The sequence below is a fragment of the Podarcis cretensis genome (assembly GCF_951804945.1).
Source record: "Podarcis cretensis genome assembly, chromosome: 6".
NCBI lineage: Eukaryota > Metazoa > Chordata > Lepidosauria > Squamata > Lacertidae > Podarcis > Podarcis cretensis.
The window spans coordinates 40,706,516-40,733,591 of NC_137175.1; the positions used below are offsets into that span (position 1 = coordinate 40,706,516).

The following is a 27,076-nucleotide window of genomic DNA, read 5'->3' on the forward strand; positions in this document are numbered from 1 at the left end:
TCTCTTTCCTCCTTTGATCCCAAAGTAATCAAGCAGTCTCTTGGCTTGTTCTTTTTTTGTCTTATTCCAAGTCTAAATGCACTAACAATCTTAACCTCCTCGCCCTGCAGGCCTTCTTGCCAAAAGTCATAAAATTCTTTTGTAATAAAATCCACCAGGTTATCCTGTTCACTTTCTGGGACAAATCTTAATCTTAAATTACGATCCCTCCTTTGAAGATCTATCATAGCAAAGGATAAATCATGGTCCGCCAGTTTCTTTACAACCGGTGGTATTTTTCCCTGAACTTCAGTTGCAATCTCCCTTGCCTCCTCAGCAATCTTTCGAGTAGTAGCTGATTCCTCTAGGAGTCTCCCAATATTCTGAGCATTAGCAGTAACTTGAGTTCCCAATTCTTTTAGACTGGAAGTATTCAGATCAAGTTTTTTTGAGATCTCAGCTACTTGCTTACTTGTATCAGTCCCTTGTTTCGTTAATAATTCCAGAGATTCATTTATTTTTCCAAGAGCTTTCGCCAAAGCATCTTCTGCAGACATAGCTTTAGGTTTTGTTTGTGAGGCCGCAGCTGCTCCTATCACTGAGGCCCTTCTTGGCTGTGTAGTGCTGTAAGTTTTGCCGGATCTGAGGTTTTTTTCCTGAGTCTGATCTATCTTTCCTTTGCCATCTGCCATGCCACTATCAGCCAGGCCAAGGTCAGTCCCAGACTCCAAGATTTATTTTTACTAGTAAATTTCCAGTGGCTCAGCTTCTAGTTGCTTAGTTGTTTCTCACAATGTAACAAAGTCTCCTCTGGGGGGGGGGGAATTCCCAACTTGCATTCACAGTTCACAGTTCTTACAACAGATATATTGTCTCAAAGTCCCCCCCCCCATCTCTTTAAAGGGGAAAAAGTCCCCAGTTCCAGCACTTTTTTCCTAAATAGTTACAAATATGTAACAGTCCAGGTAAAAGTCCTCAACACTGTATCTTTCCCAGTTATTTCAAGGCTCTCACTTTTGATAGCTCAAAGTTCTTTTCCCCTTCTTACAGGGCAGTCCGTTCCCAGGATACAAAAAACAATGGATAAAATTTAAATCTTTCCTTTCATGCAGGTTAAATAGTTCAATAAGAGTTCTCCCTCACCGCTCCTGCCCGCTAAGTGAGGGGATATCTTGCTTTAAGGCAATGGGTTTGTTATTCAAATGCACTCCTCAAAGGTTTCAGTTTAATAGTCTCTTTGCTTTCTTCTCACTACAATGCGGTGAAGGCAGACTTCCTTTTTGTGCCTTTCCCGTGGTGGCCAATCTTTTAAACTTTCAAGCAATTTAAGTCTTTAATTCTTTACTCTTTGAAGTCCAATTTAAGCTTTTAATCCTACTCACGAGTAGATGCTTTCAGGATCAATTTGCCGGAAGAAATCAGCGCTCTCTGATAATGGCGACGCGGCTTCGCTCCACAGGCTGGGTAGCAGCTCTCAGCACCACGCTCCCCCCCGACACCGTTCCGGAGCCTTTAAAAAGGCTCTTTCGCAGTTCAGAGGGGTCGTAAAGGTACCCGCCGAGCCTCCTTGTTTACAGGCTTCTCCACCTGTAATTTTTAAGGGTCCCCGCTTCGCCGTAGCAGCAGGACCCAAACCCGCGGAGCAGACTTCTCCCGGAGCTCCGGGAAAAGTCCTCCATTAATCGCTGGCGCTGACCGGATTTTTTGCAAATTCTTACATCTATGTTTTCTTCTTCCAATCCTGTGATGCAATCATGACAAATCCCCAACAAAATCCTAGTTCATTTGAAACCTTGCCTGTGACCTTTTGGTTGACCCTAAAATATATATATTATTGCCAAAGTATGGCCTTCAGCTTTTCAAGAATTAATACACAATCCTCTTATTGGAAGTGAGGCAATGTACAAAAAAACATATTTACCCTCAGCGCTTCATACTTGGCTATTCCTGCTTAGGAGGTTTTGGAAGCAACAAGATAATGGCACCCTTAAATTTTAGTGACATATAATGCACCAAATAAATTTACATGTTTTCTAGTAACTGCAAATGCCATTTGGAATGTTAGGTAGCTGTCTCGCAACTACTTCAAGTCCATGCAATAAAAATTGTATTCAAAGAGACAGCAAAAGGAAACAAACACATAGTATTCAAATGCCAGGCCTGTCCAGCACATGTCCAATGTGCTTATAGAGCATGTTGCAGTGTTCAAATCAAGGTATGTTGTGAATACCATGGATGCTCATTTATGACACAGGCTCTTGCATCCGGTAGGCAGGCTGTTGCTTTTTTAAGAGCCCTCCCCTGCATGCAGTGATCTTATGTGGCTCTGTGTCTAGCACTGCCTGGCTGCCTATCTTAGTACTGACATCATTAATCAAGGAGGCTCCCTGTTATTTGCTTTTGACTCTTGAAAACAGTACAAGATAAAGGAAGAAGAAAGCAAAAAGGACCCACAACAAGGTCAGGGAAGCTCTGGGCTTGTCCAGAATTGTAACACATTATTCATATGCCCCAGCAGCATGTCAAGAGTACGGCATCCAGTATAGTTAAAGGTCTTATGAAGTAAGGCCTGGAAAAAAGAAAGATTTAAGGGGAGACGTGGCGGCTGTTTCCAAATATCTGAAGTGCTGTCACAGCAGAAGGCGGAGCAGAATAAGAACAAACACGTGGGTAAGGGAGCTAACTTCAGGTAAACACAGACAGGCTCCTAGTTCCCTCCTGCCCTGGACGCGGGAACTGCCTTCGCCATCCCCGAGAAAGCCTTGCTTCGCCCTCGATCATGATCCGTCACTGGAGGGAGGCGGGGCGCCTCCCATTTGAGAGAAGAACCGAGGCCCCCCCCCCCGCCTCACCTTGACCTCTGGACAGCGAGGAAAACAGCGGCAGCAGCAGCAGCGCTAATGGAAACCGCCCCCCGCCAGGGAAGCCAGGAAGAGGCGCCATCGCACGGCAGAGAGAGCCCGGAGTCAGAGAAAGAGAAAGCGCCGCCGCAGCCCCCTCTGCAGCTGAAAAGCAAAGCGACGGAGCGGGCCCAGGAAACGACTCGACGGGAAGGGAGAGGCGGCGGCGCGCTTTTCCGGCCAAGGGGCGTGAGCAGCAGCGTCGCCTCAGAGGCTCCGCCGAGAGGAAGGCGGGGGGGGGGGAGGAGCCGCACGAGGAACCGCCTCCGCCGTTATCGGTTCCCGGTATTAGCTAACGCCCCAAGGCTGCCGCGCGCGTGCTGGTTGGAGGTTGCGGGCAAGAGCGCGCTCGGGATTGGCGGGTGGAAAATGTGGGCGAAACCATAACTGAGGGGAAACTAACTTTCGGATAACAGCCGCGTGATGAGTCTTCTCTCTGACCCCTGAGGGGAAGAGATAACGGGCTCCGCGCATGGCAGCCCAAGCTGGGGCGTGTCCAGCTGCTCCTGGTGTTGGGACTGGGGGACCTCGAGGGACCCGAATTCATTCCCACATAAACTGTAATTCTCAGAGTGGTTTAACAATAAATCCCACTTCCCAAGAAACCCTAGAAATTAGCACTAGGAGGGAAATAAAAGCCCCCTCTCAACGCCCTTCCCAACTACACATCCCATGACTGTTTAAAGTGTTATTTGTTGGCATCCATCTGCCTAAGGTGACAATGGAGGAGTGTGCCCTTAGGGGTGAAGTCAAAGTGCTGGACGGCTACAGCGCCTGCCTATGCTGTAGTAGAGTATGATGCAGTAGAGACATGTTTTCTTGCATCTGGGGCAGATGAAGGCATTCTACTTTAAATGTATAGTGCAGATAGGACCTAAGTGAACCCCACAGTATTGCACTCTGGTATCATTTCCAAACAGAGTCGCCCTACAGGGCCCACCCGGGCCTGGTACGGCCCGGCTACTGCTATGGTTTCAATGAAGCAAGTATGTAAAGTTTTTGTAATTCTCCTGTTCTCTTCATTTGTTTGGCTTAGAAGAGGATTGGGCAATTCTGACTGCCACTATTCATCCACAAGCACTACCCCTGCAAACATATGCACACAATCTGACATCCATCTGTCTCAAGAGGCAATGGAGTGTGTCTCCAGGGGTGAAGCCGTCTGCTGCATTAGCAGCACCAAAGTGACCCCCAGGGTGCAAGCCTGGGCAGTGTGTATGGAGGTCCTGTGCTGCCTAGACAATAAGACCCCCATCTTGGTCATGCTGATAATGGTCTAAAGGAAAGCAGAGCAGTGTTTTGTATCAACTTGGTCGCAGGAGTTGTCAGAAGGCGGGGTACAAGGCACCCTCCAACTGTCTTAGACTACATATTTCTGTAGTGTTTACTCTTTAACCTTTTCTTCTCCTAAATATATTTCATAAGGCAGTGGAGGTTTAGGAACTGAGTTTTCCTTCCAGATGGTTGATGAGGTGTGTCCCATCTGCACCCCACTTCCCTCTGAAGCACACGCAGAAACCACCTTCTTGACTGTTGGACCCACCATTGGCGTACTTCTGTTTGTCTATCTCAAGTTTCTTGCCAGTCTCTGTATGTATAACAGAAGATTCTTTATTCCCTCTTTCCACACTCTGTATACCACTTTTAGTACCCTTCTTAGCCTTTTGTTGTAAGATTTCATTTTCTAGTACATAGCTTCTCATTAGTGATGTCTCTGAAACTGGTAAGAATTTTGCTATGACAGTGGGAGAAAAGCAGGAAGTACAAATCCAACATTGTTCTTCTCATGTGTTTATCTTTCTTATGCATTTATATTAGCTAACAGATAAGGAGTAATCCGATTAGTTGGATTTGCCTACTTAGGATAGAAAGCAGTATAACTGATGAGGTCAAATTCAATTCCTTGACATAGGGACTGGCATGACAACCACATTCTTGGCAATCCTGCCAAAATAATTGTTGTTACTCCCTTTCTGAAGAACTGTTGCATCATCCAAAGCAAGGCAAGGTATGAAAGCAGGGTATTTTTTTATTTGTCTTACAGCCTCACCCACTCTCTGCTTTGCATATATTCATGTCTTTCACAATATGAGGAAATGGGAGATAAGTTTTGTAAAGCAACATGAGGAAAAAATAAAGAGTATAAATATCTCTAGAAAAAAATTACCAGTCTACCTTTATGTCGTGGGTGCTGCTTAAACTGTTCTACCCATTCATTTTTCTAAGGCTGATACCTTCAGCTGCTTATCAAACCTTTGGCACTCTCTCTATATATATATTAAATGTGCAGTTCTTGTTCGCTCTGTGGCATGAAACAGTAAATAAGTATTGTCATTGGGTTGTATTTAATACTAGTCCTACTCCAAAAATGATGAACATGATTAACTTAAATGGGTCTGAGTAAAACTTAAAATCTTTTAACCCTGAGATCAAAAGCACTTAATGAAATAAAACTTATTATTATCAGTTTACATTGAGTAGCAAGTAAGTCCTCTTTGTTGTGTAGCCTAATGGACCAATATTAAGACTTCCCCTGGGATACCAGGCTTCAAACATTCAGCATGAAACTCATTCACTTCCTTTGGGTAAGGCAATGTAACATTACACCAGGTCCAAATCTCATTTAGCAGTGGGGCTGCTGTTGCTTTGCCTATAAGCCTTGTAGACGGAAAACAAGCTTTGAAAATAGTGCCTATGCCAAGTTGCCAGGTCACATGACTGAGCTGAACAAGGTAAGCAGCCTAAGTCCCCACTCTCTGGTCCTGCCTCAGAATACCCCTTTTGGGGGGACTTACACTGGCTTCAGCGCAGCCAGCTGAACAAGTTACACCAGTAAATCATCTGCTGAACCAACATGGGGGCCTCAATGCTGGCTGAGCCAGGTATCAGTTGCATCCTAAGGTGCTTATCCCGGCAGACCTTGCCATAGCACTGCCCACTTAAGTCACTCTTTCACAGCCTAACCTACAGATAATGTAAGATAACCATATGTTAGCATCTTGGAAGAAGGATCTTGATTTAATATGCTATAAACTGCTTTGAGATTTTTCTTAAAAATATAAAGCAGTATAGAAATTAAATAAATAAATAAAATAAAAAGGGTGGGATAAAGTAATGAGCAATAAATGAATTATCATCCTGAAGGTCTGTTGGGACATCCAGATTTTGTATAATCAAAAGAATTCTTCAGATATTCTGCTCTTTCCTGGAGCGTAACATTTTAGTTCCCTCATAGCAGAACCATTTCATTGTCTTGTTGTGGTAATTGCTACAAAAGTATTTTAAATAAGATGAAAGCAGCTTTTCATCTTTCTAAATCCTTCACCTTTTTTAGAATGCTGAAATTTCATGGTGAAAGGAATTGTTCTGTGCATTATGAAATTAAGTCTAGCATCTTATGGGATTAATGAGTAATTTGTTGACACCATTATAAACTCAGGGAGTTTCCCTACGCTCCCAAATCTAATCCTGTATATAATGTTTTTAAAGGAAAAATGGAATAAAAATGTAAAAAGCTAAAAAAAATATGGATGGATATGCTCCCCCCACTCAGTTGACTATATATTTTCTCCCCCAGCACACACACACACACACACACACACACACACAGCCCTGCATAAACACAGGAAGGCTGAAATTAGGGTGAAGGGAGGCTGCTTTATTGTTACTGAATAGTGCAGCGGGCAGACCAGATACACAAAAAATATATTTGAGAATAATACTTAGGGAGATTTTTGCCTAAGGAAAATCACTATTGTCAGCTGCCCATAGGCACAAATGAGTAATTTAACCCTTCCATGGTTAATCTATTTCCACATAAACTAGCCCATAATGATTTTTAAAGTAAATATAGTTTATGACTTAAGTGCTGACTTCAGAGAGACTACCTCGTGGCACTGTAGAGGATGTGATTTCCTTTTATAAAACAAACAGTCTGATTCTTTTTATTGGACAGACTATTTTAAAAAATGATGTTATCTTTCTGAAATGTTCAGTACGGATGGGCACAGTACTGATGTCATGAAAATACTCAGTTCCCACACCCTTTCCGCTTTCTGACTTCTTCCTGCGGTTGCTGAACAGAGTATAGCTAATAATATATTAGCAATTGAAGGACACAAATGGATGTGTTCACACCTGCCTTTTCAAGCAGCTTACTCCTGCATTAAGTTCAGCAGTAAAGTACTTCACTTCTATCATATTTGTTTGGCTTTCAGTGGAAATCAATAACTTCCTTTTTACTGTAATGCTGTCCTCATGCCAACAATAACAGTGACTTTACTTCCTGGTTAGAAGCCTTATTACTTGCTACAAAAATGCAAAGCAATGGAGAGAAGACACTCAACTGAGGATAAAACACCCCTTTATATCTTGCTTGCGTGAATGGGCAATAAATAAATAAATAAACATGCTGTGGTGCTGTGCATTTGACCCCACCCCTTATGATGTGCGGTTCCTCCTGGCCCCACTCCAACCTGAAGCAGGGAAGTCCTTATGCCTTTTCTATTCTGAAGAATCAGCCAGGCCATACACTCTCCAAAGCTAATGCTTCCTCCCCAGCTCTGCTCTGCGCAATCTGATAGTGCTTTTGCCTGGCTGGAACGTGTTCTTGAACTGTGATAACGCCTCTTGTTTGCCTGGATGGAGGGCAGAGAGATGTCCTCTAACTTTTGTGTGGCTGGAAAGTAGCCTATTGTAAAATGTTAGAGATACATCAGTTGCTCCATCTACTTTCCCTCTTGTCCCACCCACCATTGGCATGTAGCAATTTGTCAGGGCTGAGGCCAATGGTTATTACATTTACCTTTTTACGTTGTTGCCTCCTGAATTGGGAAAAGGAAACCTAAAATATCTTGGAGGTATGAAAAAAAGGGGAGGGTTCAGGTTATTCCACCGAGTGGGCTATTCCACTATGACAAGGCCTTCCATAAGAGGGCCTCCAGCAATCCCCATGCCAGGTGGAATCTACGTAACAGTGTTTTCTGGTTCAAGCTGGTGGACCCCATATCAGGGAGAGGTCAGAGGGCCTTTAAACAAAGAAGCCCTGCTTCCAAGCGGGACCCCTTACACCATGTTTGCTGAAAGTTTAATCAGGAGGCCTGCCAAAGACCTCAATGTAAGGTCATGCACACGTGTGAACTTTGCCTCGCTCTCCACCCTCAACCCACTTGCACCTGTACTCTTGCCCTCCACAGCTTCTTTTGAGGACCCTGGGGCTATGGTCCTGGGGGGGACTAAGGAAGGATATTTGCACCCTGCCCCTTCCACTGGTGTGGGAGAGAGGGAGTAATCACCCACCCAAACCTCAGGTCCTATGCTCCCTTGCCCTCTCTCCAGTACACCCTGCTGCCTTCCACTTGCTTCTGTTTTTGTTCCCAGACTGCCAAGTGGTGGGTTACCTTTGGGAGGGCTTTACCAGAGTCTTCACATACCAGCCATAGGTGAGTGCAGGTATTGGAAGTGTCAAGCCAGAAAGTGGTTCAAGAGCTACCCAAAATTGCCACAGCAAAAATAAACAAACAGCCAATGGCCAACTGGATTGTGGGCACCTTCTCTCAACCAGACTTCAGGTGTCTCCCCAGCTACGGTGCCCAAGAAGGTACCAGGGGAATTCAGGTTAATACACAACCAAGGTTAATACACCACCAGGTTCTGGCAAAAGAAGTGGACTGTAGGATAACTGGACCACAAAAGAAGCCCATTGAACAAGAATCATTCAGAACAAGTGATATGTTAAGCCTAGATCCCTTTAAAAGCTTCTTAGGCCAACAGGGATACCTGGTTGCATGTTCCAGATGTACATCACTCCCAGGCTCTGGCTATGCCTATTTGGCCAGAACCAGGTCAGATGCCTAGCAACTTCATTGTAAACAAAACTGTGACCAGCAGGTTTGCCAATTCGTGCGTTAAGACAATGGCTGAGCTTTTATATGCTCTGATGCACAGAGGAAATCTGTAACCTCTGTGCCTCCACCCTGTTCTTCTCCAACCAAGCTTGGCGAGGACAACTAATTTTGCACCACAGCTGGGGTATGTGGAAGAAGACTGGTGGAGGTACAGCAGCTTCAGCATTACCCAAAGTCCAGTGTATTAAAAAAGTTTCTCATCTTGGGCAAACACTTAGCAACTCTAGCCATTTAATATACCCATAAAATTGATCCAACGTTTAAGTTAAATATAAGTCAAATATAGATAAGCTAAATATAGATTCAAAGTGCAAAACTATACACATGCACTCAAAAGTAAGTACAGTGGGCTTTACTTCCAGGTAAAATGGGTATAAGATTGCAGCCTAATGGGTTTTCATTACAACACCATTAAATAGGATGCAGTTTATACTGAATCATTTTCATTGCTTAATCCTGGCACCACAGGGGCAGCAACCACCACCTTGTATATATAATTTGATTTGTTGAAAACTAGTGTCAACCTATATCAAAGACTATCCCAATAAAAATTCTCATTGGAAGAAAATTGCTTATAAACTCTATCAATGAGATATAATGTTCAATTGTTTCCTTTCTTAAGGCAGCAGAAAACAGAGCCAAACATTATAAGCACTTTTCCAGAAACACAATTTTAAAATACGTTTAAGTAATCAGGGGTATGATCAGAGGAGATATAGATATTTAGGTGGTCTTGGTTTGCTTCTCTTCCCAAAAACTCCACTGTAAGCATTACGTTGGATACCTACTGTTAGTTCTTAAATTACTGCAATAATGTAATGAGTGAGCTTTTGAATTACTCAGAACTCTTCTTCAAGGTGGATATTCAGTAAGGTCAACCAGCCAAAGATTGAGAAGAGAAGAGAAAAAATATGTTTCATGACATATGCCCATGACACACGTTTTCCCTTTTCTTGTCTTTAATGAACATTTAAGCCTGAAGACAGAGTTCTAGTGAACCCAAATGCTTACTCCCTAATTTGTGATGTTTTAGCTGTCCCTTATGGTAGATGTGCAAAAAAATAGAAATAAATCTTAGATGCCAAAAAATAGGATGGGTTCTTTATTTATACAGTACATCCAATTAGATTCTGTCCAAGACAATAAAAGACTTGACTCTATGCAAATCTAAGTCAAAGTTATGTAACATTTAATACTGTAAATAGGCCTTATCAAACATGCCTTCAAAGTTCAGGGAAATGTTTTTCTAGCTAGGGAATATCTACATTTGCATGCAAAACCAGCTGATACAGGGGTAATCTGTTGCTTTTCTCATTTCTCCTCAACTCAACAGCTCCCTACTGTAGTGCAGTCTAAGAAGAGAAAACATAATATGATCCACAAATTGTATGCAGAAAAAGGAAAAATGAAGATTAATCTTAAGTTTTTACTTCCAGTGTTATGCTTGCTAGTTTATTAGCAGTGTACAGATGCAAGATGCAGGATGCAAGATGCAGGATGCAAGATATAGAATCAATCTAGAGTGAAAACATTATGAGGACAAGTATGAATGATTTCGGATTGAAAAAAACATAATTTTTTTGCTACAAACAGGAGATTGTGTATGCAGCCTTGGTCTTTTAAAGCATTCTGTAAATAAATGTATAACCTGCAACTATAGAATTTTTTTATATCACCAAAGAAACAGGTTTAATGTAAACAGGCTCGTGTGAAAAATGTGTTATTTATGTGGCAACAAGTTTTCTTTTCTTTTCGCTGAAACAGGCTGCACCAACGGAAACATTAAGTTCCTCGTATTTAAAAAGCAGTACAATTAGAGAACATAAAAGATAGCATGTGCCCTCTATAGGAGGAAACCGGGATTTATTCATTCAACAATGACTCTGTGCTTCTAGTGGTTGGCAAAAAAAATGCTAGCTAGAACACATTTCCCTCCATTTAGCCTGGTTTCCCCTTCCAGGAAAAAAAGGATTACTTTTTTTAGTACAGTAACCCATTTGTGCTATCTCACGACCAGTTTTACAATATTAGGTAAGGTAAAAGGTAAAGGACCCCTGGATGGTTAAGTTCAGTCAAAGGTGACTATGGGGTTGTGGCGCTCATCTCACTTTCAGGCCAAGGGAGCTGCCTTTGTCCACAGACAGCTTTCTGGGTCATGTGACCAGCATGACTAAACTGCTTCTGGCACAACGGAACACCATGACGGAAACCAGAGTACATGGAAACACCATTTACCTTCCTGCCACAGTGGTACCTATTTGTCTACTTGCACTGGCATGCTTTCGAATTGCTAGGTTGGCAGGAGCTGGGACAGAACAATGGGAGCTCATTCCGTTGCGGGGATTTGAACTGCCGACCTTCCAATCGGCAAGCCCTATCTGGAAGCACCCTAAATCAGTTGTGAAGTCTGTATATCAAGTTATAAATATCTGGGAACAACTTTTTACATAACTATTAAGAGGCACTGGTTTCAATTTTGTCCCAATCTTTTAAAAATATACTTTTATTGTGCTTTCTTATATATTTTTTAGTTTCTCTTAAATGAAATAAACTCAGCTGAATGAAATCAAATATTTGTTCTTTTAAGATATGTGGACTATTAATGAACTTGACTTGATTTATTCTATGAATGTCTTCTTCAGGAGGCTTGAAATGTTATCAAACGAAAACTCGCCATGCAAGAAAATGTGTGTAAAAAATTTATGCTCTTCAAGCTTCTTTGCTCAGCCACCCGTCCGTCCTATGTTAAGCAATCATATCTCTTTGTGAAAATCTGCATGAGAATCAGCCAGCTTGCCCAGTATAAAGGCAGCATAGATACACTGTACTGTAATCCCCATAACTATGTTGGGAAGGGTAGAGGTACAGGAGCATGTATGATTCCAGAGTCAGGAGAACAAAGAGAATCCCTTCTCCCTCCCAAAGTCACAACTGCTACTAAATTTAATTTTCAACATTAAAATGACTTTAAAAATAATACCTTTCGATGCTAAAGTCAGCTGTGCTGTTTCCTATTTCTGCAGACCATATTTCATAAGACTGCATGGTTTAAAGTTCCTTGATTCAAGTGGCTGAACAAGCAAAAGAAAGAGGCAGGCATATAAAGAAGAAGAATGACTAAGAGCACAGCGCTATACATGCTTACTCAGAAGAAAGGTTCACAATCGGCAGTGGTCCTTACTCCCTAAATAAGGTGTTTAGATTTCAGCCTAACCTTTTATTTGCCAGGTTTCAAATACGTACCTCTCTGCTGTGTTGTGTAAACACTATTTTTTGCAGAGGATGAGTTATTCTCATCTCTAGGTCAGGGAATGTATTCCAATGTATCCCGTACAGTATGTTGGATTTAAGAATACTATTACAGTGAGTGACTACAAGCTGTTCTCCACCCCCTGCTTTCTACATGCTTGTAAGAAGAAGAAGAAACCCTAAAGCGTCTACAAATGCATAAGAACAGATAAAAAAAAGTACGATTGCAACTCCCAGGCATTTGACATGTGTGATTTCAGCTTTACGTGGTTGAAGGACGGCCAGTTGAAATAAAACAAATCAAATGCATGAAAGGCAGAGCTTAAAAGCTCCTTTTGTGCATAGTTTTCCTGGTGTGGAAAGAGCTTTTAAGCTCTCAGACTTGCTTACTGGGCTCCGGAAGAGTCTTGTGAGTTCTTGTGAAAACTCAGATGGCCCCACAAGATTTCACAAAGCATCCCAGAGCCTGGTAAGCAAGGCAAAGAGCTTGGACCACTTGCTGCATCAGGTCTAGAAACAGTAAGGATGCTCAGAAGAAGGGGGGAGTCAAGTTTTGTTTTGTTGTACACACCATCCTTCCCCAGATGTGACCCTGACACAAGACATGACTGAACAAAGGTGCTACAGAGAAGAAACTGGCAATGGGTTGGATATGAATATTGTGCTAAACAAGAATTTATGACCAGCTTACCTTCTTCTCTTTTCAAAAACTTTCTTTAGGAAAAAAATACCAACAATAAGAAGAAATGCCACAACCAGAAGTGCTGAGAGATGGGGGAGAAAAGAAGGTGATGGAAACTATAAATGAAGTATTACCACAATGCAAGTGCTATATAGCACTAATTTAATTAGCAGCACTAATCTCAGGCAACAAGTTGGGGAGGAGGAGCATGCAAGCCTGGGCTCACTGCAGCTTGTCCTTGTAATGCTAAACCATGGTTTAATAGTACATACAAAATTAAAGGTAAAGGGGCCCCTGACCATTAGGTCCAGTCGCAGACGACTCTGGGGTTGCGGTGTTCATCTCGCTTTACTGGCTGAGGAAGCCGGCGTACAGCTTCCGGGTCATGAACCAGAGCAGTGCACGGAAATGCCATTTACCTTCCCGCCAGAGCAGTACCTATTTATCTACTTGCACTTTGATGTGCTTTCAAACTGCTAGGTTGGCAGGAGTAGGGACCAAGCAACGGGAGCTCACCCCGTCGTGGGGATTCGAACTGCCAACCTTTTGATCAGCAAGCCCTAGGTTCTGTGGTTTAACCCACAGTGCCACCCATGTCCCATACAAACTTATCCTCTGTTAAAAAGGTGGGGACAAACATAGAATGCCCAGTCCCTAATCTAAATAGAAAACAATAATATTGAAAAGGAAAATAACCAGAATATTATCATTACTAAGTGGCAAAGTTTACACTTTGCTTTCAATTCAAGCCCCTACAGAGATGAAAGCATTTGTGTGTATGCATTCACTATATAGATCCACAGATTTTCGCTACAAATGTAAATTGTTCACTGTGATAGTATGAAAAGTCTGAGATTCTATATCGGGATAGTCAAGGTGATGCCCTTCAGATCTTATTGGACTCTGGCTTCCATCAACCCCAGCCACCATTGCCAATGGTAAGGGATGACTGAAGCTGCAGCTCATCGACATTTTGAGGGAACCATGGCCTTGCAGGGGTGCCAACTTGAATAATATATTGTGGGGGCCCAGGTAAGCCCTGCCCTGCATAACTGATCACATGATGCAGTGCACACACACACCATTTGAATGGGAATTGACATCAACTTTGCAGGGGCCTGGCCCCATCAAATATTTTATTGTGGGCGCCGAAACTCCCATGGCCCCTAGCAGTTGGCTTCTATGCTGCCTTGGTCTTACTCTACATTCTTGAATGACTACATTCAGATGCCATTTCAATATGGCGCAATAGCCACATAATTTGGGAGAGGGAGGGAGTATCCACATAATTTATTGGCGGTGGCTACCATATGACTCCTTGTTATGGATTTTCCTCTTATGAAACAGTGTGTTCATACAGTACTGCGCTATTCAGTAATGTTTCACTTTCTCACACTAGTGGGAAAAGAAAATCAGAGGAACACATAATAACTTACAGTACTATTTGTAAAGTATTTCAATCATAGTTAAAGAAATGCCTGATTAGAGTCAAACAAATGCATAATAAGATAACTTACAAATATAAAGTAGAGTTCGAAGTTGTGGTCCTTAAAATAAAATAAAAAAGAAATGTTTTTCAAAGGCCATGGGTAATGCAGGGACATGTTACTTAAGGAGATATCATTCATTATAGGACCAAATCTGCTATAAGCTGATCCTGACTTACTGATTCAAAGCAGTAGACATGGGCAGTGTCGCTTTAGAGAGAATACACACACATATAATATAGATCTTATATACAAGATCTTATATACATATACACACATACATGCGCTCTCTCTCTCTCTCTCTCTCTCTCTCTCTCTCTCGGTTGCCGCCTCTGCTCACTCAAACCCTTTGCCAACCCCACTTCCCCCACACCTGACCAACCCCCTTGCTTATACCCTCATAGTGTGCCCGTCCCTCACTCTAAGCCCCACCCCCTTTTAAAGGAGGCGCTTCAGAGAACCATTTGGCAAACCAGTATCTGACATGCCTCCCTTCTCCATTAAACCTCACTGCAGGTGGGTTTAATTGGGGAGGGCACTCCAGAGAGAGGTTTGTCTAACCTTCTCCTCCTCCTTTTGGCGTAAGCCACACCATGATGACAGTGTTCCATTTTTATGTATATAATAATATACACACACACACAAACACACACACACACACACACAGAGAGAGAGAGAGAGAGAGAGAGAGAGAGAGAGATTGTTACCGGGGAGAACAAGGATTGCAGGAGTTTGTCAGAAGATCTGGTGTCTGCATATGGAGAAGCCCAATTTAATCCCCATTCCAGACTAAGGAGCATCTATCACCATTGATCTCTCTTTAAAACCACTCTCTGTAGTGCCTCAATAGATTGTCCTTCCAAAAACATTTTAATATATTTAATGATGTGCCAGTTGCGTTCTCTGGTGTAGTACACACACGTACACACACACACACATACACACACACAAATGCAAACACAGAAAACAAGTGTATCAAAGTGCTTGGTAACACAGCCTTACTACAAAGTACGATAAGCTGGAAATGAAATTAGTATGCAGCTACAGCCTCTGAACAATACGATCACAGGTATAAAGCTTGTATTTGAAACCACTTTCACTGATATGTCAATGTAAAGGAAACAATGTAAAAGAAACCCCAAAATCAATGCACATTGTTGCTTCTATCATTGGAACACAGTGCAAGGGCAGCCAACCAACCACATTAGAACCAAATAACATGTAGACAAAACCTCAGATTTTGAAAACTTATGAGGCATTGAGCATGGATATTCCCTAACACTACATCCAAACACCAGGTGCAGTTCCCCAATCATTATACATAGCACTACACATTGAATACACCAGTGAACTACACATCAAAACCTTAATCTATGTTCAGTAGTCTAGTTAATTCATCTCAAGAACTTCACTCTAGTAGATTCAAAGATGTGTGGAAGAATTTTAGCAAAGAGGGTAGCAAATGGGAAACATGAATAAATACTCCTAATAATATACGATACAAGTCACAAAGGCAACTAAAATACTATGATTTCAAATTATTTCCCTAGCACCTTGACTCCAAAGCCTTCATTTGCTCCAGAAGGTATACTAAGCAGAGGGTTAGTCACCAAGACAAAGTTGTGGTGTACACTTGGCCTTCATTAATCTAGGCTGGAAGAGTAGCTCCACACTTTATTCAGCAGACCTGGGATCTTGAGAATATGCACATGCACTACTTTCCACTTGGTTCCTAATATAGTCAAATCACCCAAAGCCCTATTATTTTGCAATGCTGAACCCTGAGGAGAAAAAGCACCATGCAGATTTCTGGGTTAGCGCCATCGGCGAATGGCGGAGTTCCTCCGACCGGAGGAACGGGCTCCGTGGAAACAGGGTTTTCCCGCCGCGGCGAAGGCGGGGACCCGCTAGAAATCCCAGGTGGAGGAAGCCTGGGAATGTGGGGTTCGGCAGAGCACCAGGAGCGCCTCCCCTACCCGCGGGGAACCCCATTTTGGGGCTCCGGAGCGAAGTAGGGTGAGCGGCGCGGTGCTGCGAACCGACTGCTACTTTCACGGAGGGAAGCCGCATAGCCATTGCCGGAGAGCGCTGACTTTTTCCTGTTGACAATTGGACTCTAAACAAGTACCCGTGAGTAGAAACGGAAAATTGGATCAAGAAATACCCTAATTTGGCATTGAAGCGGGAAGGCTCAAAACAGGAAGTCCGCCTTCCGCTTTTTGTAAAGCAAAAATCTTGTAAGCTAATAGCCTGGAAAATTGTTTTGCAAAGGTCGAAATTTCTTTCATTTATAACTACCAAAATCCCCAACTTGACCGTTTAAGCCTGCAGGAGAGGGAGTAAAGAAAAATAAGTTTCCACCGTCTCAAACCTGGGAACGGGGGTCAGAGACAGAAATTGTCTGAGACATCCATTGACTGTGAATGGAACATTTTGACAGATAGCCAAAAAAGAGAAACAAATTGACTTCAATGTTGCCTTTTGCATTCTAAAGAAACAAAATATTTGAAAATCGAAAGTAACTTTCTTTTGTTGGACGGTTACAAATAGAAATTGTCTCCTCTAGAGGGAGCTTGTCAAATTGTTGCTGCAGTTTACTTGAGGATTTCACAGCTGCAAGATTAGGATCGTGGAAACAGACTGTGACCTTGAATAAAAATGTGTGTGAAGGAAGCTCTGGTGCTTGCTTTTTGCAAGACGAGTGCTTTGCTGGAGCAGCTGCATAAGAAGATGGATTTGATGAATGAGAAGTTGGATTTGATGACTGTTGTAGTCAGAGATTGTGAGCAAACAGGGAATATTGATTCAGAAATTATACAGGGACCAACTCAGGAAATTGGTCTGACTGTGCAAATGCAAGGGCAGATGACAATGGAGGAGGTAGTGATTGTACCTCAAGCAATACAAATGGAGAGACCCGAGGCCCTGCAAGAGCATAAGCCGTTGTTTTGGAAGATTGAATTTGGAAAGGGCCAAAAGGAGTCTGGAGCTGAGGAGGCTCTTAAATTTGGAGGGACTTTGAAATATGCTGTTAAATATTTTTTGGATGACATTGATGATTGTGGGGAGTGGGACTGTGGGGAATGGGTTGGTATGATGAGGGGAGATGGACATAATTATGGGTTGAAATCTCCCAGAGACCTACTCCTCAATGAGTATAAACAAGAAGAAGAAGATCTGCAGAAGGGGTATGGAAGAGATTTAAGAGCCTCGGACATAAGACTACCAGGTTAATGGACTAAGATGGAATGGACAGTAAGGACTGACATAACCCGAGACCAGGAAAAAGGGACGTTGGATGAAAATTGGAAAATCTATAAAGAAAAATTTTTAATTTGGGGAATTAGTGTAAAATTAATGAATATTGGGGAAAATGTTGGAAAGAAATTGTTTGGCTTTAGTAGAAATGATATAAGGAATTATGTATAAATAAGCACTAAGTTTTAAGTTGCAAGGTGTTTTATGGCAAGATAAGGTTAAATAAAGTAACGCAAATTTTTAGCAGAAACATTGTAAAACTAATAATGGTTAGAAGGATGTTGGAACGATCTTATATGATTTTAATAGGATTGATATAAAGGAGTCGGGAATAACTGATTGTTAATTGGTGAAAGGAGGAAAAGTAAAGTTATATTATATTAAGATAAATTATAGGATTAAAATTTTGAAAAGAGGGAAAGAATTTGCTGAAATGGATAATTGATCTAGAATACAAAAAAAAGGAGGTGTGAGGAGGTCAAGGAAACAAGCTAAAAAAAGAATAGAAATAAGATATGATGTGGTTTTTTTTCTAATTTTGTTTTTGTTTAATGGGTTTTATTTTTCTGTCTTTTTTCCCCTTTTTATATTGTGGTGTGTTGTTTGGTTTTTGTTTAACGTGGTTTGTTTATTTTTTCTTCATGTAATTGTTGAAACTTTAATAAATATTATTTTTTTAAAAAAAGAAAAAGAAAAAGCACCATGCATGAAGCCATATGCCACCTACTGGAAATGCATTAGCACCCAAATGAAATCTCTCTTGCACCCTACATACCTTTACATTCATCACCAACGGTGAGAAAAGGTAATCTCACTAGCTGTGTAAATACTCTTCCACTCCTTTTAAAAAAATTAAAAAAGGAAAAGAAAAGCCCTCATTGCATAATCAAGCTCTTAAGAGGAATCCAAAAGTAAAACTCAGCCTTCTACTTTATTTAATTTATATTCCACCATTCACCCAAGGGTCCCAGGGCTGCACGCAATAGACATTAAATAGACAGGTTAATAAAAACTGAAAACAGAATAAATCAAACAATATCACATGATTATTAACAACTAGCAGCCTCATGCCCAGCATCGCACAGAAATTCTAAGAGACCTTGCTGTTGCAGCAAGATCAAATGCAGAAGAAGCTTCCCATTCTTCTCACACTGCGGCACAAAGGCATGAGATTTTTTTCACCCTTCTCCCCTCACTCTGGATGCTTTGAATACTTGGGTTGTGTAAAATGTAGTAGTTTATAATGTGGCTATAGCTGTAAAGTGTTTTTGTTGGGGATGGACGCCAATGCTGCAAGGGACCCTAGGTACACCTCTGTATAAAGGCTTAGCCTATGCTTGAACCCTCATTACAGCTTCTTTTTTGTTTCTGAGCAATAAGCCACATGTTGAGCTGGTTGTAGGGCGCACTTTGCTAAATCTGATAGATAGATAGATAGATAGATAGATAGATAGATAGATAGATAGACAGATCAGATACCAACACTACGGACATGGTAAAAATCAAAGTTCTCCAAGGAGCTAACAGGTATTCAAATAATTACATTGCAGGACAAGACAAAAAGAACAGAACATTCTGAAATCCCAATAAAAGCTCTGAATTAACCACTAGTACCACAAGCAATTACAATGCTAGCTACTGAAATGAAAAAAAAAAAAGTTTTCCAACCTGTATTATTTGTAGCACCGCCTCCTGATGGTGGCGCAGCTTGCCCTGTATAAGAGGCACATGCAGATAGATTTAAAGTTTTTGCTTTAAATGGTAATAATCAAAACTCTCAAATGAATTAACAGCTTTTAGAACAAGCTGCAGAAAAAGCAAAAATAACAACATAATCCCAATAAAACCTAATTAAAAAATTCTGTGTTGACCACACAAGCTATTGCAATTAAATAATTTGTTTCTAACCTGTTGTGTTTGTACCATCTTCTGTGGGTTTCTCAATTAGCCCTGTATAAGAGGCACATACAGGCATATTTAGTTCTCGCTCTTATAAAACATTACAATTTAAAGCTTTTGCTACTCCTTAATCTAGTGTAACGGAGGGCTGTCAGTTTCTATGGCCTATGACATGAGTGATGCAATTAAAACTCTCTGTTGTTATCAAGCATATACAGACGCACACCATATACATAAACAACAACTCTGTACCAGAGAAGATGAGCATGCCAGCTAGAAGCGTTTCCCTCTGCGATACTTCCTGGCATCCTCATATTCTTACTGCAAATATGAGAGTCTATTGGCATTTTTTTCTATGAAGAATAATGGCTTTTCCTTGGCTCCCCTTGGAGACTTTAGTTGCTGTTAGGTGGCACAATATAAGGTGGTCAGTCCTAATTAATCTGGTATCTGTCACAAGAGAATCTTACGTTGACATTCTGGAGGCTTCTGGCTCCATTCAACATGATCTTTCTTCCACTGACACTGAATAGTAGGTGATCCATTTAATGTGTACCTAAATAAAAGGAAAAGTACAAGGTGCACCTTTATACATAATTCTTCAGCGGTTCCTTTAATAACTCATAATTTTGAAGCGTGCACTTTACCGATATCAAAGAAGTTAGCTGTGCATCCTAACAGAGAGATTTTTATTGTCTCTGCATTGCAGTTTCAATGTTTTTTCCCTATTATTCCACATAAATGAAGGTTCTACCATCTTTGTTTATAAACGTTATTGTGAGCTACAGTTCCCAGAGTTCCATACGGAAGAGGAATTGATTATTAAACCACTCTGAGAATTGTAGCTCTTTGAAAGGGGTCTCCTAACAATGCTCAGAATCCTTAACAAACCATGGTTTCTAGGATTTACACTGCTTTAGATGGACAGTGCAAATGGGCCAATGTATGGTTCATCATAGAATTCCTTATCACAGAGCAAGTGCTTCTGATATCCTGCTTCCCTCTGCTACCCTCTGTATCATCAGGCAATGCTCTGCCACTCCTGGACAGTTATGAGACCTATTAAAGTTGGCTGAAGGTCTCCCAAAACCTGATGCTGTCTCTGTCAAGTAATGATATGTAAAAAAATACCATACAGTAAATCTTATACAATTTAGCATCAATCATCTGATAATAAATTTGCAAAATAAACCCAACACAAGAATAAGGCAGGGCCAAGAACCCTTAACTCTGTTAGATTAACAAAAAGTTTCTCTTTGGTCTATCTCAAACTCTAGATGCCTAAATTCTTCAGAAAAGCAACTTTTTAAAAAAGTGGGTAGAGGAGAGCATTACTTTCCACTTGAAGAATGTAGCATATTCAACACCTGTGGAATGTATTTTATTGCATTCTTCCTGCAAGGTCCTTTGTGAAATAGTTGACGAGGAAGTTCAGAGCTGGTTTATTTTGCAATGCACCACATTTGGTTTGCTTATTTCAGTTTACTGAGGAAAAACTTCATCCTCTCAGAATAAATAGGAACGTATCATACTTACTACCATAACATTTATGGGAGAGAGCTGTGCTTAGCTTCTCTGAAGTTTATTTTAAGAAAGTACTATTGGCATGATTGCCTCAACTCTTAGGTTATTAGTTGTTGGTTTTTTTAAAAAAAGGTAAACTATAGATTTGTTCTCCAGAATTCACCCATTAAATTTTATGTATTAATTAAGACTTGCTAACAGAGCCAAGTCAACACGCACCCATCTTCACATGTGAAATTTACTTTTGCCAAATACAGGAGATTAGTTAGAATAACAGCATCACCATGTTCTGGTTTTCCTGGATCGCCACATGATTTTCCTACAGAAAGGTGAGAATTAGCATATTAGGATTATATGGATATGGCATTCATTGACAATTTGATTCATCAAATATTCTGCCCCAGGGTCAAAGGGTAACTAAGAAAGCTTATGATCTGCCTATGTTTTCAAGAAGCAGCCCCTTACAGTGTTAGAAAAGTTGCCTTTTAAGTGAGAAGAAATTAACAAGAACGCTGATGCAGGGTTTGGAGGTGGGTGACAAAAAATACACAATGCTTTTAGATATAAAAAGTCCATTGAAATTAATGGCTTTAAGCATGCTCAATTGCTTGACAGATCATGGAATTGCTATTGTTAAAAGGCTGTTGTTGTTCCAACCAAATCAAAAGCAAATTAAATGTATTTCAAGTCTGTGGTTATATCCATACATCACATTAAGACAGTAAACAATGCTTTAGTGGTGCATGAATATGCTGAAGCAAACAGGCTCACACACTCCACCACCACAACAGCTGGCCTGCAGTTTGCAGTGTCTTGTACCAACTATAGGTTATCCTACCTTGCTGAAAGTAACCATAGTCGAGGTTACATGATGGGTCTTTGTTACATAGCATACTGTGGTTAATTGAAAATTACATGTGAAAAAGATCTAGGATCTAGTATACCACAAGCTTAAAATGAGTCAGCAAGCAATGTGATGCAGCAAAAAAAAAAAAAAAAAAAAAAAAAACTAATGGTATTCTTGGCTACATCAACAGAAGTAACAGTCTGACCACACCTGGTGTACTGTGTCTGGTTCGGGGCACCAACATTTAAGGAAGACATTGACAAGATGCAATGTTTGCAGAGGAGGGTAGCCAAGATTATCAAAGGTCAGGAAACCAAGCCTTATGAGGAACAGTTCAGGGAGTTGGGTATGTTTAGCCTGGAAAAGAGAGACTGAGAGGAGATATGATAGCTGTATTCAAATATCTAAAGGGCTGTCATGCCACACAGAGGATGAAGCAAGCTTATTTTCTCCTGCTCTGAGGGCTAGGAGCTTCCTGCAGCCAATCAGAAGCTTCACTTTGGAAGTCAAACGTTTCAGAAGTTGAACGGACTTCCGGAATGGATTCTGTTCAAATTCTGAGGTACGGCAGTACAGTATCATACTCTTCTAAACTTATTACAAGATTTCAACTGTGTGATCTTGAAGTTAACTGCAACAAGATACTGACCTTTACAAAAAGCTGGGATTTCTGTCCAAGAGTAATTATCACGACAAGTAATAACAGGAGTTATTTCAGGGATAGTGTCGTAACCTTGGCGGCAGATATAGGCCACAGTGGTGTTGGCAATATAGTAATCCTTCCTTTGCCCTTTCTTTACTTGAGCAAATGCGGACCTTGGTGGGCTCATGCAACTGCCTGGCAACAAAAGCAGACAAAAGAATGGGGAAATGTGCTGGGAAGGATTTGTCAGACAGAAAGAGACTTTTCCTTTTGATTTTTGAACCTTTTGATTGCAATACTGCATTACGTGACAAATGCAGGCAACTGGCACTGTCGGCATTTTGCTTCCTGATTGCTGAGCCAATTGTGGGCTGCTGGTATTACTCTGCCATTTCAATGAGGAGCTGAGAGTCACTCCAAGGAGTTTTAGCTGAATTTTAGGAAAATGTGGTTTTACCTGCCAATTTTTTTAAAAAATATATTTTTATTGATTTTTTTTTTACATAAAATATAATAATATTCAGCTGCAGTTATTTAAGGCAATCAGGTCGCAATCTGACAGCCGAATCCCACTCTCTGATTAGGAGGAAGTCAGAGAACAAACCTCAGATGTTCTGAAGAAACCTCCATCCATCATTATCGGGGAAAGAAAACCTCCGGTAAGGTGGATTGCAGAGATCAGCTTGGACACTGCTTAACTGGTTTTTAAAGAATCCAGGACTGCACATCACATTCCGTTTAATTATTTCATAATGTTAGGCATATCTGCTCCAGCAAAACCTCATGCAGAATATTTTGGAGGGCATACACAATAAGGGGTTGTATCCAACTAACTTAGGTCCAGGAAATAACCCTAACTTCCTCCCTCCCTGAAAGTGAGGGAGGGTGACAAGAGGAGTCACTTTGGGCCCAATATTGGAGGGGCTCAGTGCCGTGCCATGCACCTGTGACATCACAAGCGTGGGGCACGCCTGTGACGTCACTTGCACGGGGTGCAATGCGTGCCTGTGACATCGCACACGTGCACAACTGGGAGGAGCCCGAGCACCTAGCCCAGCTCACTGAGCTTGGCAGTGGACCAAGCAAGCCTCCTGCCAGCCAGGCTGCGGCATGGCTGAGGCTGGCACAGCCAAAGTGGGAGCCACTACTGTGTCTGCCACAGCAGCAGCGATTGGTGGCAGAGGCAGGGAAAACGGCAGCAGCAATGCAATTGTAAGACACCATGAGAACCTGTAGAATGGGATATAAAACATTTGCTTAAAATCCATCAATACATGAATTAAACAAGATGTCACCCTTGATTCTAAAACGAATAGTCATTTAAAAAGCCACAAACAACCCCCTCCCCCCCATAACAATATGTCAAGGATAGGTACATTAAAAAAATAAACACTTACCCACACAAAACTGTTCTATGTGTGACCACTTTGAATCTGGAAGACATGTTACAACATCTACTTTTCCATAGACATTAAAAAAGTTGCCCAGACACTTGTAAATTACCGTTGAGCCTGGAGGGAAAGATGCGCCCTCAATATTCTTATGAGGGACTCCATTGCGAATGACTGGTGGAGGGCCACAATCACCTATGATAGGCAGAAAATATTGTTTTTAAATCAATGCATTGCTGGCATTGTATTCAAAAAATATTACTATGGATTTACCTTGAGAACTGGCAGAAACACACATCATTACCTTGTTCAGTTTCATTCAGCTTTCATGCAGAATACTGTATTTCGTTTTAGATGTATATTGCAAGGATGACCAAGCGCTTATAAAACACCTTAAATGCACAAACCTTTTAACAACCAGTATCTCATCCATCCATCTTCCCAAACCTGAGACAGTCCCTATTTAGCAAAGGGGAAATGAACTAAGATAGAGTCATTTATCCCAAGACTCTCAGCCAATCTAATTCTCTATTTTAGCCTGCAATAGCTGTAAGAATAAAAAACCAAACAGATCAGGCAAAGCTGACCTTACTATTAGGCAAAGCGAGGTAGCTGCTCCCAGTGGTTTTTATTGGTTCCCACCCTCAATACCTACATGTATTTAGCTTTTTCCAATCTCCTGAACTGGCAATGGAACTTGCTTATTTCTGGGTTGGGCAGGATTAGCCTGTTTTCTCATCTGGTCACCTCCCAATATGTCATAGGCAGTAGTGCTGGGAAAGTCCTCTGTTTGAGTGAGCAGGCAGAATGGCAGCCAGCCCAGGACATGCACTTTAGCAAGCATTACATTTGTGCACATGTTATTCTGCTGCCATACCGACCTACCATAGTTTCCAGATCTGCCAGGGAAACCTTGCTGACGGTTCCCATGCCTAATAAGCACTGTGGTGCAGGGGCCCATGGTGGGGCGTTCTCTGCTTTACCCTCTCTTCTGAGGTGTGTCTCACCACCACATTGCTTTCATTTTGATGGCTACACAGCTCTTCGCCTATGTCCTTGTGGAGGGGGAAAGTGTGCAAGGGATTTGTGTATTTTGGTTGGTGCTGCTCCTTTTCAGTCTTTGTTTTGTATTTTGTATTGGGTTGTTTTATGCCTTTTTTAGATTTATGGTGAAGTCAAATTTTGAAGTTTTTGTTTTTGAAGAGGCCTTTAGGTGAAGGGTGGATTATAAATACTTTTGATAAATAAATAAAATTGCTGCTGCGTTGTATACAGGTGGCCATTCTGTGCGCACTTTTAGCCCTGGGGATGGAATGGGCTTACAGTCTTAAAAGTGTTGGAGGAAAGAACTGCCTATGTATGCCTCTGCCCCTCTAAGGCTACCAACTTCCCTCGGCGCTGTGATGGAACCTGTTGAATATCAGCTGCTAGTTCAGTGAGCTTTTGGGCATGGAATAATGTAGGAAGCTAGCCAGATCTTTGCCTCAGACAGCAAAATGCCATATCAGCTTGTGGTGAGACAAGAATGACAAACCACCAGCATGCCCAGGAACCAGCTGTTGGCACAATACCACACTTAACCCACATTTAAGATGCTTGCAAACTGAACTTTAAAAAAGCTGGGAGGGGGAGGAGAAGAAAAGAAAACAAGAGTTAGCAAAATCGTGTTTCCTGTACTCACAATATTTACAGAAAACCCACGGAGCTTTTTAATAAGTAATTTTGTTATTGCAGCTGGGAGAAACGTGGAGACAAGAGCATTACACTAACATATATGATTGCAGCATTACCAGCCAAGCATCACAGGGCTCACCACAAACCTTATTTATCCAACAGTGCTGCTCTGCCTACACAACAGGCTTCCATGTGCCACATCAAAATTAACTCTATTTTCCTGTCACTTCCAGCCCCCTGCATGCCCTCAAAATCAGGCCTGTAGGGATAGGGGACCCTCCAGAGCATACTGGGGCATGCCAAAGGCCAGGGATCAGCATTTGGCAAAAGCTGTAAGAACCTAAAAATAGTCTTGCTGGATCAGCTCAGTGAGACATCTAGTGCAGCATCCTATTATCACAGTGGAAATAGCCACTCCTAACCACCAAGTGTTTACGAGTGTTGTCAGCTTTGCAGATACACAAGAGGCCATTGCCAAGGTTACTCATATTGGCCAAACATTTGTATCCAACCAGAATGCTGTCTCAGTGCCACTTCTTCCCTACTCTCTCTCACACACAGTATCCAAGTATTAGGCATCTTGGCCAAATTTCAATACACCAAAGTAGGCATATCAGAACTTTGTTCTCACAGCTTTTGAAGGAGTATTCTTTAAGGACATAAATCACATGATGATGTCACTAGCGGGCTGTGCTTGAGTATGCATAATTACATATACTCTTTCCCCTCAACAGTTATAAAAGTTCTTCTTCAGCTTGCAATGCTGAATCATTGGAAGGATGTGACTAAACATACAGCAGTAACAAAAATATCTCTAAGTCAACGGGCAGTATCCAATTAAGTCGCTCAGGTAGCAGAAGGACTTCTGGTTCCGCAATATAACTTCCCCTTTCTCTCTCCCTGCACACCTCCTAAAGTAGTTTGGGGTTTTTCCATTCTAGAGCTTATTTAGGGAGCATACAGGGAGAGGAAAAGGAGAGGATGTTCCACTACACCGTGCAAACAGAAATCCTTGGACTAATGGAACCATTTTGTTGGATACTGCCCATAATTTTAACTCACCACCAGCACACAGCACTGGTACTTGAAAAGTGCCTGCAAGTTCTTTGTGGCAGCTGTTGTAGATGCAACTGTTTTTTAAATTTATTTTTATTTATTTCTAATTTTAACAAAGTAATAATAATAAACAAATAAAAATAAAAATGTGATGGTCTGACCCCTTTCCTTTTTAACAGTGCAAATTCTACAAATACCTTCTATATCTCATCAAAACCATTTCTCCTGTATATTCCCCACCTTACCTTGATAGCACATGTTAATTTGTCATTAATAGCTATATCCCACACCTCTTTATACCATTCTTCCATTTTATATTCACACAGCACTGGTACTTGAAAAGTCCCTGCAAGTTCTTTGTGGCAGCTGTTGTAGAGGCAACTGCTTTTTCAGCAATTGACTTATCACTGCTTTCTGATAAAAAGCTGATTTCCGGCTGAGCAGTCTCATGCCCATGCTTAGCAAAGCTCAATCCAGATAAGATGGAGTTTGTGGGTGGTTCCCTAGACTGGATGGATGGGGCGAAGCCTCCTCTTGATGGCATTACATTCCCTCCAAACAAGCAGGTAGTAGTTTGGGAG

At 41.5% G+C, this 27,076-nt stretch overlaps 1 protein-coding gene and 1 long non-coding RNA gene across 11 annotated transcripts in view; one reads left to right on the forward strand and one right to left on the reverse strand.

The window, feature by feature from the left end:
- LOC307218041 overlaps positions 1–27,076 on the forward strand; it is a 355,464-nt gene that overhangs the window by 202,513 nt on the left and 125,875 nt on the right. The window lies entirely within an intron of this gene.
- The window catches only part of LOC307217656 (membrane cofactor protein-like), a 62,047-nt gene that overhangs the window by 31,302 nt on the left and 3,669 nt on the right, over positions 1–27,076 (reverse strand). For 8 of the 9 annotated variants that reach the window (XM_079979311.1, XM_079979307.1, XM_079979312.1 and 5 more), the window contains exons 2-7: positions 23,772–23,960; positions 22,381–22,569; positions 21,104–21,203; positions 19,831–19,916; positions 19,370–19,411; positions 19,130–19,174 (exon numbers count right to left, since the gene is read on the reverse strand). In XM_079979311.1, coding sequence (XP_079835437.1) covers positions 19,130–19,174; positions 19,370–19,411; positions 19,831–19,916; positions 21,104–21,203; positions 22,381–22,569; positions 23,772–23,960 — 651 coding nt within the window. The remainder of the gene's footprint in view (positions 1–19,129; positions 19,175–19,369; positions 19,412–19,830; positions 19,917–21,103; positions 21,204–22,380; positions 22,570–23,771; positions 23,961–27,076) is intronic. The other variant, XM_079979306.1, reaches the window with a different exon arrangement.